General features: G+C 39.3%; 1 protein-coding gene across 2 annotated transcripts in view; it reads left to right on the plus strand.

Moving 5' to 3' along the window:
• The window catches only part of APBA1 (amyloid beta precursor protein binding family A member 1), an 88,201-nt gene that overhangs the window by 25,451 nt on the left and 47,484 nt on the right, over positions 1 to 15,266 (plus strand). For both annotated transcript variants that reach the window (XM_064736742.1, XM_064736743.1), the window contains exon 2: positions 12,560 to 13,764. In XM_064736742.1, coding sequence (XP_064592812.1) covers positions 12,613 to 13,764 — 1,152 coding nt within the window. In that variant the 5' untranslated portion in view covers positions 12,560 to 12,612. The remainder of the gene's footprint in view (positions 1 to 12,559; positions 13,765 to 15,266) is intronic.

The following is a 15,266-nucleotide window of genomic DNA, read 5'->3' on the forward strand; positions in this document are numbered from 1 at the left end:
ATAATATATTGTTTTTTCTGTCACTACAATTATTTCTTTTTCTTTTAGGATTTTGCTGTTATGTTAGGTTAATCTATTTTGCAGCCATTCACCTACATTTCTTAGCTCAAAACCTCTCTTTCTGCCAATTCTGATAGTTGTTTTGAAGAAATCTATTAGGTGATCTCCAAGTCTGCTCCACAATGTGTACTGAAGTACAGTCTGTGGGGACCATCACAAATTGCCTTCAAAAGCTTCCTTCAGATCCAAGCTAAAACACAGAGACAAACCTGCTCTGAGAAGCTGTCTCTGACAAGTGTGTAAGACAAGCTATTCCCTTTCCAAACTGCAGATTTTTTTTCCATGGTCCTTCACCTTCCTCTCTGCTTCCGTTTTTTTCACAGAAGTCACGGAAAGACTTTTTTTTTCCCCTAGAACTGGTGTGAGTTAGAATTTCAGAGTCTTTTAGAAAAGCCAAACCCCTGGATATAGGCCTGAAAGATCCATCATTGTTTTCCCAGGACTAATTTTAATTTCTTTAATCATGGCTTTAATCAAATTTTTGAAACATTCTGCTTGTAGCGACTCACATTTCGTTCCAGAGCTTGGATGATGTGTATTTGAATGATTTGTATCAGGATCTGCACGAGTAACTGTGAGCTGTTTGAAAACTGGCCTGAACTTTTGAAAAGCTTGAAACTTGGTTGTGTAAAATTCCTATAGTTGACCAGCTGCATTTATACAGAAAAGTTGTTCTATTCAGGTGGTTGATTTAACGTGTTTAGAAGTGTGTGGCAGAATACCATTTTGGAGTCTTAGTTTTTAGTAACCCTTTTGGCAGAGTTTCAGAAGACTGTAAGGAAGAGTATGTTTTGTTAATACTTTCAAAAGTAAGTGAATGTCTAATACTTGTAGCATGGTAATTTAATGTAAGTCCCCTGTAGGATGATGGAAAGGATGTTTTGGGTTGACAAACTTCAAAAATTGCAAGCCTCTCTAAACTATGTATGGGGCAGTTCAAGCAAGCAAGAACTTGGGGGATCTTAGTGGTTTGTGCTTCTTAGGACCTTGGATTTACTGATCATCATGGGTTTTGCAGCTTCTATAGAGCTAAAAGTTTACTTGTCCAGAGAAGTTCATGTAACTTAATACTGACAGCAGCCATGTGCCTGACTGATTTGAAACATGATGCTGAATTCTGTTGTAAAGTGGTAAACTCAGAATAATCCTGTAGCAACCTACAAAGCTATATGAAGTATGTAGTTCTTTTTTATTTTCATTGCTTTTATGATCCAGTTCCATGTTTAGAGTTAATTCGATGACTTCCTGCCTTCATTTTAAAACTTGAGAGAGAGATCACATCCTCAGTACTTTTTGTCTTGAATTTAAGAAACTAAAAATGAAAGGATGCTGTAGTATAGCAACGAAAAGGGAAGTTAGCATGTACAGTCTTATCATATCACATGTGCAAAGCTCAGGAATTTGAAGAGAAGTCAGACCTGTACTTTGCCTGATGGATGATGGGCATGGATTTTAATTTGAGTTAAATACCACCAAAAAGTAGAATACCAGTTAAGCTTGGATCTCAGATGAGAAAGACATTCTGTTCTTGGAGGAATAGTACTTCCTTGAAAAGGAATGACAAAAACCAACGCAGAATAATTTCAAATATATGATTCCCTGGAATTGTAGAATCCCCCCTATCTAAGTTTAATTGAACAGTTAAGAAATACCTTATCTTCACTTTATAAAATATAACAAAGCAAGATAATTAGGTCTCCTGTTTCCTGTAGAGACAAGGTTATGGATGCCTCTGAAATGCATTGCCTTAATAATAACAACTTCTGAGGATAAGTGAAAAGAGCCGTTGACAGTCAGACTGACTGCAATCAAAAAGGATAAAAATACTAACCAGTGAATAGCTAAATAACTTCTTCAAGCATTGAAACATTTCAGGATTGTTCGGTTCATCCTTAAAGTTTTTTTCATGTTAAATATGTTTTACCATAGAATCACTCTTTTTTGTTGTCACTTTTCCCTACTCTAATTCCACTGGTTGGGTGTGTTAATATAAAGGATTTTATAATGTCAGGAATGCATAATAAAATATTTTAAATGGAATACATGCTTCTACTAAAATCTAAGTATTGCTATGTAAAAAGAGAAGAAAAAATATTTTTTTCTGGGTGTCATTTCTCTTTCAAAGGTAGACAAAAGTACTGTGGGGCAAGGTACAAATAATTTTAAAACTAGGCAACTGCCACCTTGTGTGTGTTGTGAAAATTTTTAATTCAGGTTCTGTTTTGCCTGTGACTCTATCTTTAAATGCTTTAACGTTATATCCGTTTTCCTGTTGTCTCTGAACCCGGAGTGGAGCTGGTCTGTGTGGAGGTTCTAGCTGTAAATACTGCATAGAGATGTGAAAAGCATGCTTGGCTGACTCTCCTCAATTTTCTTAATTTTTTTCCAAACTCTCCTGTGTAGTTGTGTTCTGGTCAGTTTATTTCCTTAGCAGGTAGACTGGCAAGTGTATGGGAAGCATTGTGCATTTTACAGAACGCATCTGCTTTTGATTTGCACTATCTGGTAGAAGTGTGTGTGATCTAGTTAACTTGATTAACATCAACAGATTTTTTTTTTTCTTAACCTGATGAGACCCCAGTGGCTGCAGCCAGGCATCACTTCCATTTCCCTGCTCAGATTGTAATTTCTGAGCAAGCTGTGCATCTGAGCACCCTGAGCTGTGAACAGTGCAATTGCTAATACTCCTCAAGTTCTGTTGTAAGCTGCAGATGTGGAGAAATGCCAGCCTTCGTTAGGGTTTAATTATGTCTGGGGAACAGATTTCATGTGTAGTCGCCTTGGAGCAGCTATTTTCAGTAACAGGAGTATGCTTGTGCTGAAAAAATAGGTCTCAGTCAAGATCTTCCTAGTTCAGAGAAATGAATGATGTTGATGTCTTCCCTGTTTGGATGAGTAGCCCTTGTCTCATCAGCTCTGGGGGGTTGCACAGGTTGTATCTTGCTTTCAAACTCATAGAAGGCACAGAATTGCTAATGTTATGACAGGAAAAAAATTAGTTTGGGGAGACTGGAGCAGGCAGATTTGTCTTGTGAGGCCGTCAAATGCAGGTAGGTGCTGGTCTAGCCACACAGACCGCTCCTGCTAATGAAAATCTGGTGTGCAGTGCCTCGTGGTGCATCTGCTTTAGTGCTGACAAGCGGCCACAGCATTTCAGAAAGGTTGTAACAGTGGAAGATGTGCTTGAGAGTTTTTCACCTCTTTCCTCAGGACTATGCTTGGAAGTAATTGTATGACATCTTTCCATATGATTTTGGAAGTGGCTGTGGAACTGTGTGTGTGTGGTCGGTAGGGCACTGGAACACAGCTGCCAATCTGTGAGAAAATACAAGTGGCAGATCAGCTTTCTTTGGAAACATGTGAGCTGAACTGTGTAGCTTTGATTTTCTGTTTTTAATGTGAATTGAATCAGCAGCTTCTTCATTAAATAGAAGTAGTAAAATGATCTGCAAGTGTTAGAAGTTGATGGTTAGAGATGAGATTGGGCTAAAATGATAATAGAAAATAGAGTACAAGAGGCAGCTGTCTATATAGAGAGGAGAAAAAAGTTAACTTTAGTCTCCTGTAACCTACATGTACACATTCTTACTTCCTTTTTTTTTTTTGCATTTATTGTTTTGTGTCATAGTTCTTGTTCCTTATGAGGTGTATTTTCCCGTCCCAGTTACCTACAGGTATACCCAGAAGACTGAATCTTTTGTTGTTTTTTTTGGGTTTGGTTTTTTTGTTGTGTGGTTTTTTTAGGGTTTTTTTTGGGGGGGGGTTTGGTTTGTTTTTTTTTGGTTTTTTTTTTTTTTTTTTTGTTATTTTGTTTTGATTTTGTGGGTGTTTGTTTGTAATTTGAGTTGTGACTCTAAATTAAATACTTTTGTTGGTGGGATTTCACTGTTCCTTCACTAGTCTTTGTTAGCCTGCAGCCCTTACATGCTCTTGTTTACTTAATTTCTGTGAATGGAAACAGATACCTGATGTCTTGCTGTCACTCAGAAATAAGTACTAAGAGACAAACTAGCTAGTACTTGAAGCCTTCTTCTTAATAATGCAGTCCAGATATATATCAGGTCCTTTAAAAGCTTATTGTATCACAGGTAAAAAGTGTTAGCTCAGTTCTGATTGGCAAGAACTTCATGCTCATGACCAAATACCGGGGAATTTTAGCTGTCTCATCTCTGACTGGCTCATACTTCCCCACTCTGAGTAATACCTCCACATCGTACATATTGTCTTCACCAATGACTTTCTCAGAGAAAGACTTAGAAAAGTTATTGACAAAAAGACATATAGTAAAGTGCAAGTATAATAAAAATAAAAGTTTAAATAATTAGTGTCTATTTTGAGGTGTTTCCTTTTCCTAGTATAAAAATAGGATGGAGGGTTGGGGTTGGGAGTTGTGTAATCCAGTGTTTCTGGTAACTATGTGTTACAGTTGCCAGGCAGTGGTACATTTTTAAGTGCATGAAAGGCAAGGAAGTTCTGTATCCTGTGTATCTCCATTTTTGAGTTTAATTCAGGTATAGCTCCTTTGGAACTTGTGAAATAAAACAAATTAAAGGATGATCAGATCTTTTAATTCTGTGCTGTCTGAACCATGATTGCTTTTCATGAGGAAATATCCTTAGCTTGAAATTCTCAGGAAATGAGTGCCTCAGAACAAATGCATTTGCTGATTGAGTCACTGAAGTTATTATTTCAGCACTATTTCTATACCAATTCTGAGTTGAAACAGTGTTCTGTGACAGCTGAAGAAGCTGATGAGGTTGATAGACTTAACTAGCTGGACTTTATTGTCTTTGGTATTCCTTGGTATTCTTTAAAGCTGTGAATTTGCTGAAAAGCCTTCTATCACATTCTAGCAAATCCTTGAAGTGATCTCAACATCATCCAAATGTTTCTGTGTACCTGACACAACCTGTGGATTGATTGTATAAAAGAATTTAAAAAGCTAGAGTTTAAGTCAATTGAAAACTTTGCTTCCTGTGACAGAATTGGTGTTTTAAGGAGGGAAAGTTGAGGGACAATTCAGTGAATCTTCTGTCTCACTTTCATCCAAGGTAGTTGTGTCTAGACTGTGCAACACTGGCCTAGAATGCAGCTGAATAAGCCTTTTATAGCTAGAAAGGTGTGATCAAGTCTTTATGTGTAGCCAGAGGAGCAAAATCCAAGGATTTTTTGGACATACGTGTTCTTACTCTGTCAGTAAGGCTTGAGGCCTTCTTATTCACCCTGAAGGTAGCCAAAGCAGCATTGCATATGTTGTCAGCCTTGCAGTTCACTGGATCATATAATTTACTTTTGTCTACATTTATTTATATTCCACTACTAATGACTCTTAAGGGGATAGAAAGGATATTAGGCTTCCTGGGCTGAGTTTTTAAACTTTTTTCGTTTTGGTAGGTTAGATCTAATCCCTCTTTGTTCAAATAGAGAGAAAATGATTGTCTTCATTGCTATAAAAATACCACTAGTGTAAAGATAATTTGAATTCAGAATTCATCACTGAGGACCCAGTATTTTATACTCTATTCTCTGAGACAGTTCTGCCCTTTTACATAGGGGAGAAAGAATAGTGAATTACAAACAGCCATGAACTTAGATTTGGTATAGATTCACTTTTAATAGTTGTGCTTCTAACAGATATTGACATTAGCTTCACATTGTAATACTGATTTTAAACGCTGTGATAGTCTGACAGTGCTTATGTACTTTTTAAATTTTTCATTCTTATTTGGGAATTGATTCTGTTTGTAGCCATGATTTGAATACCAGAGTAACAATTCCAGCATTCTAAGTTTTAGATGATCTGTCTGCTACTTAAATAGCAAGACCTAATACCCAGGAATAAACTCAGCAGTAATGTGTCAGAAAATGACACCAGAGTGAAAGCAAACCCCAAATTTCTTTAGTTTGCCTCTTAATAGGACTATTACTTAGGAAGCTTAATCATTTTGGTGGTGACAATAGTGAGTTTTATTCCCTTAACCACTTACGATCTGGGATTTATGAGGTATTTTTAAAAGTGTTTTTGGTCTTTTGTTGCACTTCACTGCAGAGGTTGCCTGTGGTTCCTTGTCAAGATTTTTCTCTAGTGCTTTTAGTTAATTTTGTCTGTTTGGGCCATAATGTCTATTAAGCTTTTCTGGCAGCAGATGGATGGCTTCCATCCATGTATTACCTCTGTTTCTTGTGCAGGCACGACTTACGTGTTAGGTGGTGAGAAGGATCTGTTCCTTTTCTAATCACAGTGCTCCCCATCTCCAGTGCCCTAAAGTATTTATGAGATCTGGACTGCCTGCATTGAAGATTACTGAATGGTGTTTCTTGCTCAGGAGTATATTTTAGCTTTGAATAAGATGTGAATTGGAATGGATGAAAAGTGTAAAATGTTTTGAGTGCTCTAAATGCTGGTAGAACATAAATTCTAGATCTGTCTACTGTTAAAAGTTGTAGGTTCTTGTGTGCAAAGCAATATTGTGCATGCAGCTTTTCTGCTTTATACTTACTGTAAGTGTTCACAGCTTTTCAGCCTCATTATGAACCAATATGTGTGTGTGTGTGCATGTGGTGGGATGTTAGTGTCACTTTCCAGGTGCTGCTTTTGCTGACTGACAAGAAATATAAGTTTCACAGCTTTTTTATTTAAAGCTGTTTTGGATGAGCTTACTTAGCACATGGCAGCAGAAACAGTGAGGTTTCCCAAGCAGGTTGCAGTTCAGAAAAGAGTTACCTAATAGAGGAGAACTCCTTCAAAGCAGGCATTGCATATGTTGTCAGATTCTCAGAAGTTTCCTACCATAGGGGCTTTTTAAAGAAAAAAAAAATTAAGGTGTTTCTCAAAGTCATCTGTTTGCTAAAAGACTGTGTTGGTTTTTTGAGAGGTAGCTTGTGTTCGTATGCCTTGTTGAGATCTGTACAAGAGAAGCATTGGTGTATTGCTGAAGTCAGGAAAACAGAGGTGCTTCATGAAGTTTCTCAGAGAGTGTGCCAAGAAGACTTCCACTTGAGGTGAGATGCCTTTGAAAATTCAGTCAGAAGCCCCTGTATTCCTAGTTTCATTTGGAGTTATGTGTAAGCATGTTGAAAGAATAGTTATTTTTCATGGAAGACATGGGTGAATGTGGCTGAAGTATTTTAAGGAAGATAAAACTATTTTGCTCACACATTCAACTGCCAAAAAAGAAGAAACAATTATGCTTGTTATAAATGAAATAATTACCAAAAAACCCAGTTTGTGTATATGCAAATACCCCTCATGGCGATCCAGGCTGGGGCTGGTGGGGACAAGTAGCGAATCTGAGACAAGGCCCAGGCAGTAAAATAAGGGTCAGCTGCACCTGGGGCAGTCTGAGACAGACACGATCCTGAGAGCCAGGGGAGGATAGGAGCTATCCCTTTGACTCAGAGCCTGCCAGAACCCACCTGGGTACTGCCTCCCTTTTGAGTCCCTGATACAGGGGACGATACTGGTGGGAAATGGTGGGAAGCCGCAAGAGACACAGGAGAGGCAGGACCAGGTTGCTTCAGCTGAGAGGAGGGATGGCTTCCATGTCACCTGCCCACAGGACAGGGGAGATACAGCCAGGCTCCTCACAGTAGTGTGTTGTGGGAAGGAGAGTTAGAGACAGTTGAGACATGCTGAAACAGGAGAAAATGAAACATTTTTCCTGCAAGGACAGTCCATTGGTAGCATCAGGGCCCAGACAAGCTGTTGCCATCGCCAGTCTTGCAGGTTCTCAAACGCCAACTGGATAAGGCCCTGAGAAGCCTAGTCTGAGCTCAAAGCTGGCTGTGCTTGGGGCAGGGTTGGACTGGAGACCTCCTGTGGTGCCTTCCTGAATTTTCCTGTTGTCCTTGATGTGACAGAAAACGTGTATGTGTAGTCTAGTTCCATGGGGCACACAGCTTTGTTTTGAGACATTAACTATAGCTGACAGACGTATCAAGAGTGTGAGCTTTTATTGAAGTCAGCATTAAATTGTGGAAATACAATGCATAATGCTGTTATAAAATAAACCCTTAAAGTAATATTTATAATAATAGCAACAATAATAATAATTATTTCCTTTCTGCCTGCATATACAAGAAATCAAACAATTATTCATCTGGACTTGGGTAAAAAAGCGCAAACCAAATTGGAATCTGAATACTTACACTTTCACATTTTCTTACTGCGTATCTTTTCCTGAGTAGAACTTGGCTTGTGTTGAATTCTTGCTCTAGGATGATAGTCTGCCCTTTTATGGTGTTTTAAAGTAGCAGAGAAAAATTCTTAAACTTTCAACTTCATGATGCTTAAGAAATATATGGATATATTTTTTTTCTTCTTTATAGACAGGAAGGTAATTTAACCTTCAGCAAAGAGTTAGTTGCAGTAGTAATCAATCTCTGAATTCTCTATTGTGGTGACACATTCATCCATCACATCCTGTGTGCAAAGCTAAGAGTGCTTACAGAACACTTTCCCAAATATGTTTGATTACCAGTGCACAGCTGCTGTTCTGGGTAATTAATGTGAGACTATAATATCATTCAGATCAGTGCTGTGTCTATATTTCCAAGGTCAGATAACCTCTCTTGCTTATATTCTCTTCTGTCTATGGTATTTTATGTAGATTATTGACTTTTGTTTGCTTGCAGGAAATAAAGAGCTTTTTGCTTGTCTGGTGGGACAGATCAGGCAGGCCTTGTATTTGTTTGAGGAAAGGGCTTTTAAGAATAAATAATGAGTGGAGTTTAGTAGTCTTCCAGCTACCATGTATAAACAGGGGTTTAGTAAATTCTGACCTCCAATCTTCATGGGTGTTCATTAATTCACTATCGTAAAGACTGATTGTTAGACAGTAAAATAAATGTTCTTGACTCGGAAGCTTACTTTTCATTGAAGGTTACGGAGACTGAGGTGGCCTGAGGCCGTTCATTCAGATCAGATTTCTAAGTCAACTTACTTTTAAACAAGTAAGAATTATTTTAGATTTCATAATAAATAATAAGTTATTGTTTTCAAAGTTAAAAGCTGGAATTTAATTTATAGGATGAAAGGCAAGTAGAAGGGTGTTTTTCAGTAAAAAGCTTTTAGTAAAGCTTAACATTTCCTCCTTTTCCCTTCAAAATATGCAACCTTGAAGGTTTTGGGATATCATTATTTGAAATCAAGCTGAGAGAATTCTTTAAATGAGAAAAATTTTACACGTGGAGCTTTGGAAGCTATAACTTTGACAAAGGAAAGTGATGGATCTGCCAGGTGTTTTTTAGCCATATTTTGTGTGGTTTGTAATCTCTTTAAGACATGTCAGTGATGCCATCTGTCCACAAAACTCATTATGTTGCAAGCATGTATTAAGACTTCTAAAACAGGATATCTTATTTTCAGCAATTACCAGTACTTTTATTGTCATAAAAATTATTGCACTTGATACCTTATTTGACTTGAGTAATCTTCATGTAGCTGATTTTTTTCCCTTCTTTTCTAAAAACTCAGTTAAGTTAATGACATATCATTATGTCATGATAAAACTTGAGAAAGTTGATCATTGTCCTGTGTTTATCTGTATCTTGATTTGTTTTGGCTAGCACTGTCCTTGTTCTGGGTATGACCAATGACACTGAGTCACGAGTCAGGTGCTAGTTGAATGCAACAAATTTAGGTAGATTTTTTAATCAACCATCTATTTTAGCCTAATTCTCTCTCTGTAGAGAAGAGTGGAAATTTTATAATTTACTTAAATGAAAGCAGGCCATATTAAAGAACCTTCCCAGCCTCACCAGTCATGAGACTCTGACAGTCACACTTCTATCACCAGGGACTGTCACAGCTGGGACCGAGGCCATCACCCTTCATGGTGACCTGATGGGTCCCCCCGATTCTTGCACATTCTCACAGGATCAGCCCAGATTTCCTGGCTGGTGACCCCAGGTTTCCCATAGCAGAGGCTTGGATGTCTCTTCCCATAAAGGCATTTATTCATGGTGCCATAACACAAAAACAGCTCAAGCTCTGAGCCTCTGAAGAGGGAGCCTGGCGAACGGAACCCTTGGGCTCTTGTCTCCTCACAGTCCGAAGTGTGTCCAAGTGTTGTTGGAGATTTTTCAGAAATGGCTTAGAAGGCAGCTGTGAGGAGTAAAATTCTCACAGCCGGTTTCTGTAAACAGCAGAGGTTCTCAGGTTGTTTTTAATTACAAGTAAAAGTGACAAACATGAAGGCCTTGAGAACCTTGTATACCAGAGTTCTCAGGCAGCTTTCTCATAACAAGTAGATATTCTATCTTTGGCTGTTTTGGGAAAGCAAAAATAATTTTGAGAACCCAAATCTTGGTATTGGAAACATAAGGAGGGGTTGGTATGTTATCTCTGACCTATTGTGAGCTCGGGTTTGCAATATGCATGAACTTAATTAACACGGTTATAAAAAGTGACTGATTGAGTGAATAAAGGGAGTCAGATGCTGAACAAGGAAGTTGGGTCTCTCCCTCCATCTTCAATAAAGTGTCACTTCCCCTCCTGAGTCTTTGGCTCCGGCTGTGTCTCAGTATCCATCTTGTCCATCCACCTGGTTGGTGCCAGCATTTTTGTGTCCTGTGTTTTACGGAGAGTTGGCACTTCCTGGCCCCTTGCCCAAGACTCCTGCCCCCCAGAGCTCAATCTGCAGCTCACACTGTGGGGTGCAAACTGAGCTACCTGCACCAAATGTATTCCTCTGCTCTAATCTCCTTGGGAAGGACTTTTCAAAGAGTTCTTGCACCTTGGCATCCTCACGCTTTTAGTGGGCTAAAAGTGGAAGGCTGTCCAATATTGTTGTTCTTGCTTTCTTACCATATGCTGTGTGGGGGGAAGAGTGTTTAGTTCTGGTGCACACTAGTATAATACACTTGTATTCTGCCCATTTTTTCCTAATGTCTTGGAAGTCTTAGCTGGAAAAGACTTTATCTTGTCACTGAATCCTTACGCACCTTCATTGGCTGGAAAAAACAAACTGGGTTTTTGCATAGTTATTTTGGAAAGGGATTAGTTTGTGTACAACATCCTTATAGGTCCACATAATATGATTTATTAGCTATTACTTTACAACTGTAATTGTTTTTAAGGACTCCTTTGTTTAAAGGGCTAAAACATTAGATGTAACAAAAACAAGGAGTATTTACTGAGCTGGAAGCTGCACCCTCTGGATTTCTTGTGGAAGTTTGGTGTAAGTGACTCACACCTTGGCTTGCCTGCCTGTCAGCTTCTGTAATAGATAGCAAATGAAATTGCTGTTACTTTCTCATCCTGGGAAGTTATTCCTACTGCTCTTCTGCACAGAGCTCATTTAGTCAGTAAAGTGCCACCTGAGCCTCCCTGCCTCAGTTTACTAGATTTGATCCAAGTTCTATTTCACATTCACATTAGTTTTTTTTAGTTGGCAGTTGACACATGCTTTTATAGATCCTTCAAGTTAGCAGCCTTCCAATAGGGACCTTTTCTTTTAGTACTTATCAGTAAGTCACAAGCTAGAGCTGTGTTTTATTTCTGGATATGTGGCTTGATTTAGGTAGCTAAAAGGACTTTACATGTCCTCTTTATGACACTGCATCTTAAACACATAGGACAAGGTTCCAAAAAGCTGAAGCTGTTTTATAAAAACAAAACCTTCTGAGCTAGATGGGCCTTTTTCTGTTCCCTGCATACTTTTTATTATTGGCATTATTTTATTACTTCTCTGGTAACCATATGACCTTTTGAGATTTTTACTCAATTGGCAAGGCTGAGATGCCCCACTAGTCTTAATGCAGTCATGGTTATGAATATTAGAAATGTCTTCGCCATGTTTTAGGGAGGAAGCCATCTTAAACCGATTATAGGTAGATTCCAGGAAGATAACTGTATTGTATCTAGGAAGAAGAAGAGGAGGCACCTGTTTCTTCTTCTCTAGGAAGAAGAAAGAGGTGCTTCAGATGTACTGTGCCCTGAAAGTAGAACTTTAATTTCTACTGATTTTTAAAAAGTGCATAGGGTGACTAGTTCACCTGAATGCATAGCTGTCATGTATCTGAGTAACTTTAGACTCCTGTGACAGGACTAAATCTGCTATTTTACATTACAGCAGCCTTCCTCTGCTCCAGATTAGTGTTCTGTGGGGAAAGTGCTTTAGCAAAGGTGAAATATTTCTATTATCTCTGCCATGGTAAAATATCAGCTCCTGGCAAAAATTATCTTTTTTCATCGGCCAGCATCTTTGCACTGCTACTGCAGTGCATACAGGTATCTCCAAGGGGCTGCTTGGAAATGATACGTCCATAAAGAATTTGTCCATGGAAGAGGGAAGTGCAGTCCCCAAGTGTATTGTTATTGGTTGCTGCTGTTGGAGATCATTTGCATGGGAGATCATGCTGTTGTGCTGTCTATTACCTGATTGCAGAGCTTAGTCAAATGTTTGTCTGCTGGGAAGGAAGGATGCATTTTGTTGCTTCTGTCTATTAGCTCCACTTTTTTTATTGGGAATAATTTCAGAAATTTTTTTCTTTCCAGCTGTAATAGACAAAATGTCAGCGGAATAAGTGACCTACTGTCCAAAATTTGCCATGAACCATTTGGTTGGACCACCTGAGGGGGAGGTCAGTGAAGAGCCAGCAAACGGAGCAGTGAGTGAGTCAGTGGAAGCTGACCTGGAGCACCCAGAGGTGGAAGAGGAGCAGAGGTATGCGGTTCGCTACCCAAGGCACACCAGCAGCAGCCACGTGGGCCTCTCTGGGCAGGAGGAGGAAGGCATGTTAGCTCGGTCAGCCAGCACTGAGAGTGGTTTCCACAATCACACGGATACTGCAGAAGGGGATGTGATAGCCACAGTGGAGGATAGTTATGATGTCGAGAGAGTGCAGGAAAATGAGGATGAGAGTGCATACGCAGTGCAGTACAGGCCTGAGTCTGAGGAGTACACGGAGAATGCTGAGGCTGAGCATGGTGAGGCCATTCACAACCGAACATTGCCCAATCACTTACATTTCCATTCCATCGAGCACGAGGAAGCCATGAACGCAGCCTACTCGGGTTACGTCTACACGCATCGCCTCTTCCACCGAGGAGAGGATGAACAGTATGCCGAGGCTTACGCTGACTATGGGCTGCAGGAGCATGTGTATGAGGAAATAGGAGACACACCAGATCTTGATGTTAGCGAGGGCATCCAGCAGTATGAGCGGGAGAGGGAGGAGGCCGACAATTACCGCAAGGAGGCACTTGGTGCCCGCCTTCACCATTATGATGAACGGTCTGACGGAGAGTCTGACAGCCCTGAAAAGGAAGCAGAGTTTGCACCCTACCCAAGAATGGATAGTTACGAACAAGAGGAGGACATTGATCAGATTGTAGCAGAGGTGAAGCAGAGCATGAGTTCCCAGAGCTTAGATAAGGCAGCTGAAGACATGCCGGAGTCAGAGCAGAGTTTGGAGCATGGCCAGGCTCTTGTCAGTAGTGGGCATGAAAGTAATGGCCAGCTAACATCTGGTTCTCGAGTTACATCTGGCTCGGGAGAATCTGTTCAGAGGTACAGCAAGGAAAAAAGAGATGCAATTTCACTGGCCATCAAGGATATTAAAGAGGCTATTGAGGAAGTGAAGACGAGGACCATCCGTTCTCCTTATACTCCTGATGAACCTAAGGAGCCTATCTGGGTGATGCGACAGGACATCAGTCCATCCAGGGATTCTGACGACCAGAGGCCACTAGATGGGGATGTGAGTACACAGAGCTTTCACTTCTCAGAATATGTGTCTAATTTTTTAACTGTGACATGCAGTCATGGCATGTGAGGAAGGGTGCACCCTTCCTCACAGCATGGCAGTGAGGAAGGGTGCATTATATTTTTGTTCTGTGTCTCATTCTTGAAAAAGTGCTTTGTTTTAAATTTGTACCCTGGAGAGCATAAGAGGAGTAAATGTGCATTATCAAGTAGCCAGATTTTTTTTTTATTTAACACTGCTGACCCCAGGTATGCTGTTTAAGAATTTGTCACATGAAGCTCTTTATGTCTTTTTTGAAACAAATGCTGTTATGTTTCTACTGCCATAATATATTTTAGATTAGCAACCAAGCAGTTTTCTACCGTCTTATCTTTGTATGCTTTTGTTAACTCTTAAGTTTCTAGGTTTCATGTTCTGTCATGTAACAGTCCCAACAGTTCTATCAGAAATCTGGTAATATTCTTTTTGATGACATCATAATTCAGATCCATATTCTAGAAAACTTGCATGTCAACTTGCAGTGTCTAGAACTCAGTGTATTGCATTATCACTGTAAAGTGCTATTTACCGCAACCTGAGTATTGAAGGGAGTTCAGATTTAAGCATCAGCATGTCTGAAATTGTGTGCTTTTGGCATGAGGTTTAACTTGGATCAGGGCTATCTACCAGGTTGGGGTTCCAGCTGTCTTTAAGTTAATTTTTACTACAAGTTTTATGAGTTTTCTGCATTATTTTATATAGTAAACTCATAAACAACTGGTAAATGGATTAAGTTTATGCCTGATACAAAGAGATGGGAGGCTTAATTTACTGACTAAAAAGTATCTATTACATGTTCCTGTCTTACTATTTCAAGAGCAAGTACCTGCAAACGTTGCTCCATTCCTCTCTATTGCTGTGGAATGGGTTTTGTGACCTTTTGTTTGGGTTTGGTTGGAGTTTTTTGGGTTTTTTTGGGTTTGTTTTTGTTTTGGGGTTTTGTTTGTTTGTTTTTGGGTTTTCTTTTGATTTTTTTGGTTTGGTTTAGGTTGGTTTTTTTTAAAGAACAGAAGTAGAAATTATTGTGTGTTATTTTGGTATTTTAGACTTAATTATTGTAACATTCTAGGAATGCATGGGAACTATTCAAGACACCTCAGTTAATGCAAAGGGAATTCAGATAGTGAAAAAAGATCACGTGCCAGGTATATCTATAACAGGCTTCTGATTTATCTGCCTTCAAAATGAGGACGGCTAGTATTCTACAGATAGAGAGAGATTTTTGGAGCATGGTGTTTGGGATGCTGTAAAAACATGTAAGCTGATTGAGACATACAGCTTCCAGATTTTATTTTTCCTGCAAAACTGTTGGAAACACAGTGAGGAGGGTGTTGTAGGGCTTTTTTCTTTCTTCTTAATAGGAAACCTAATTGAACCTTAAAAAAGCCCAAACAGACAACTGTATTGCAAAAGTTATTTGCAAAAAAATATTTTTAAAATTATGTATGTTACAGAGT

This window comes from Zonotrichia leucophrys, chromosome Z, assembly GCF_028769735.1.
Source record: "Zonotrichia leucophrys gambelii isolate GWCS_2022_RI chromosome Z, RI_Zleu_2.0, whole genome shotgun sequence".
NCBI lineage: Eukaryota > Metazoa > Chordata > Aves > Passeriformes > Passerellidae > Zonotrichia > Zonotrichia leucophrys.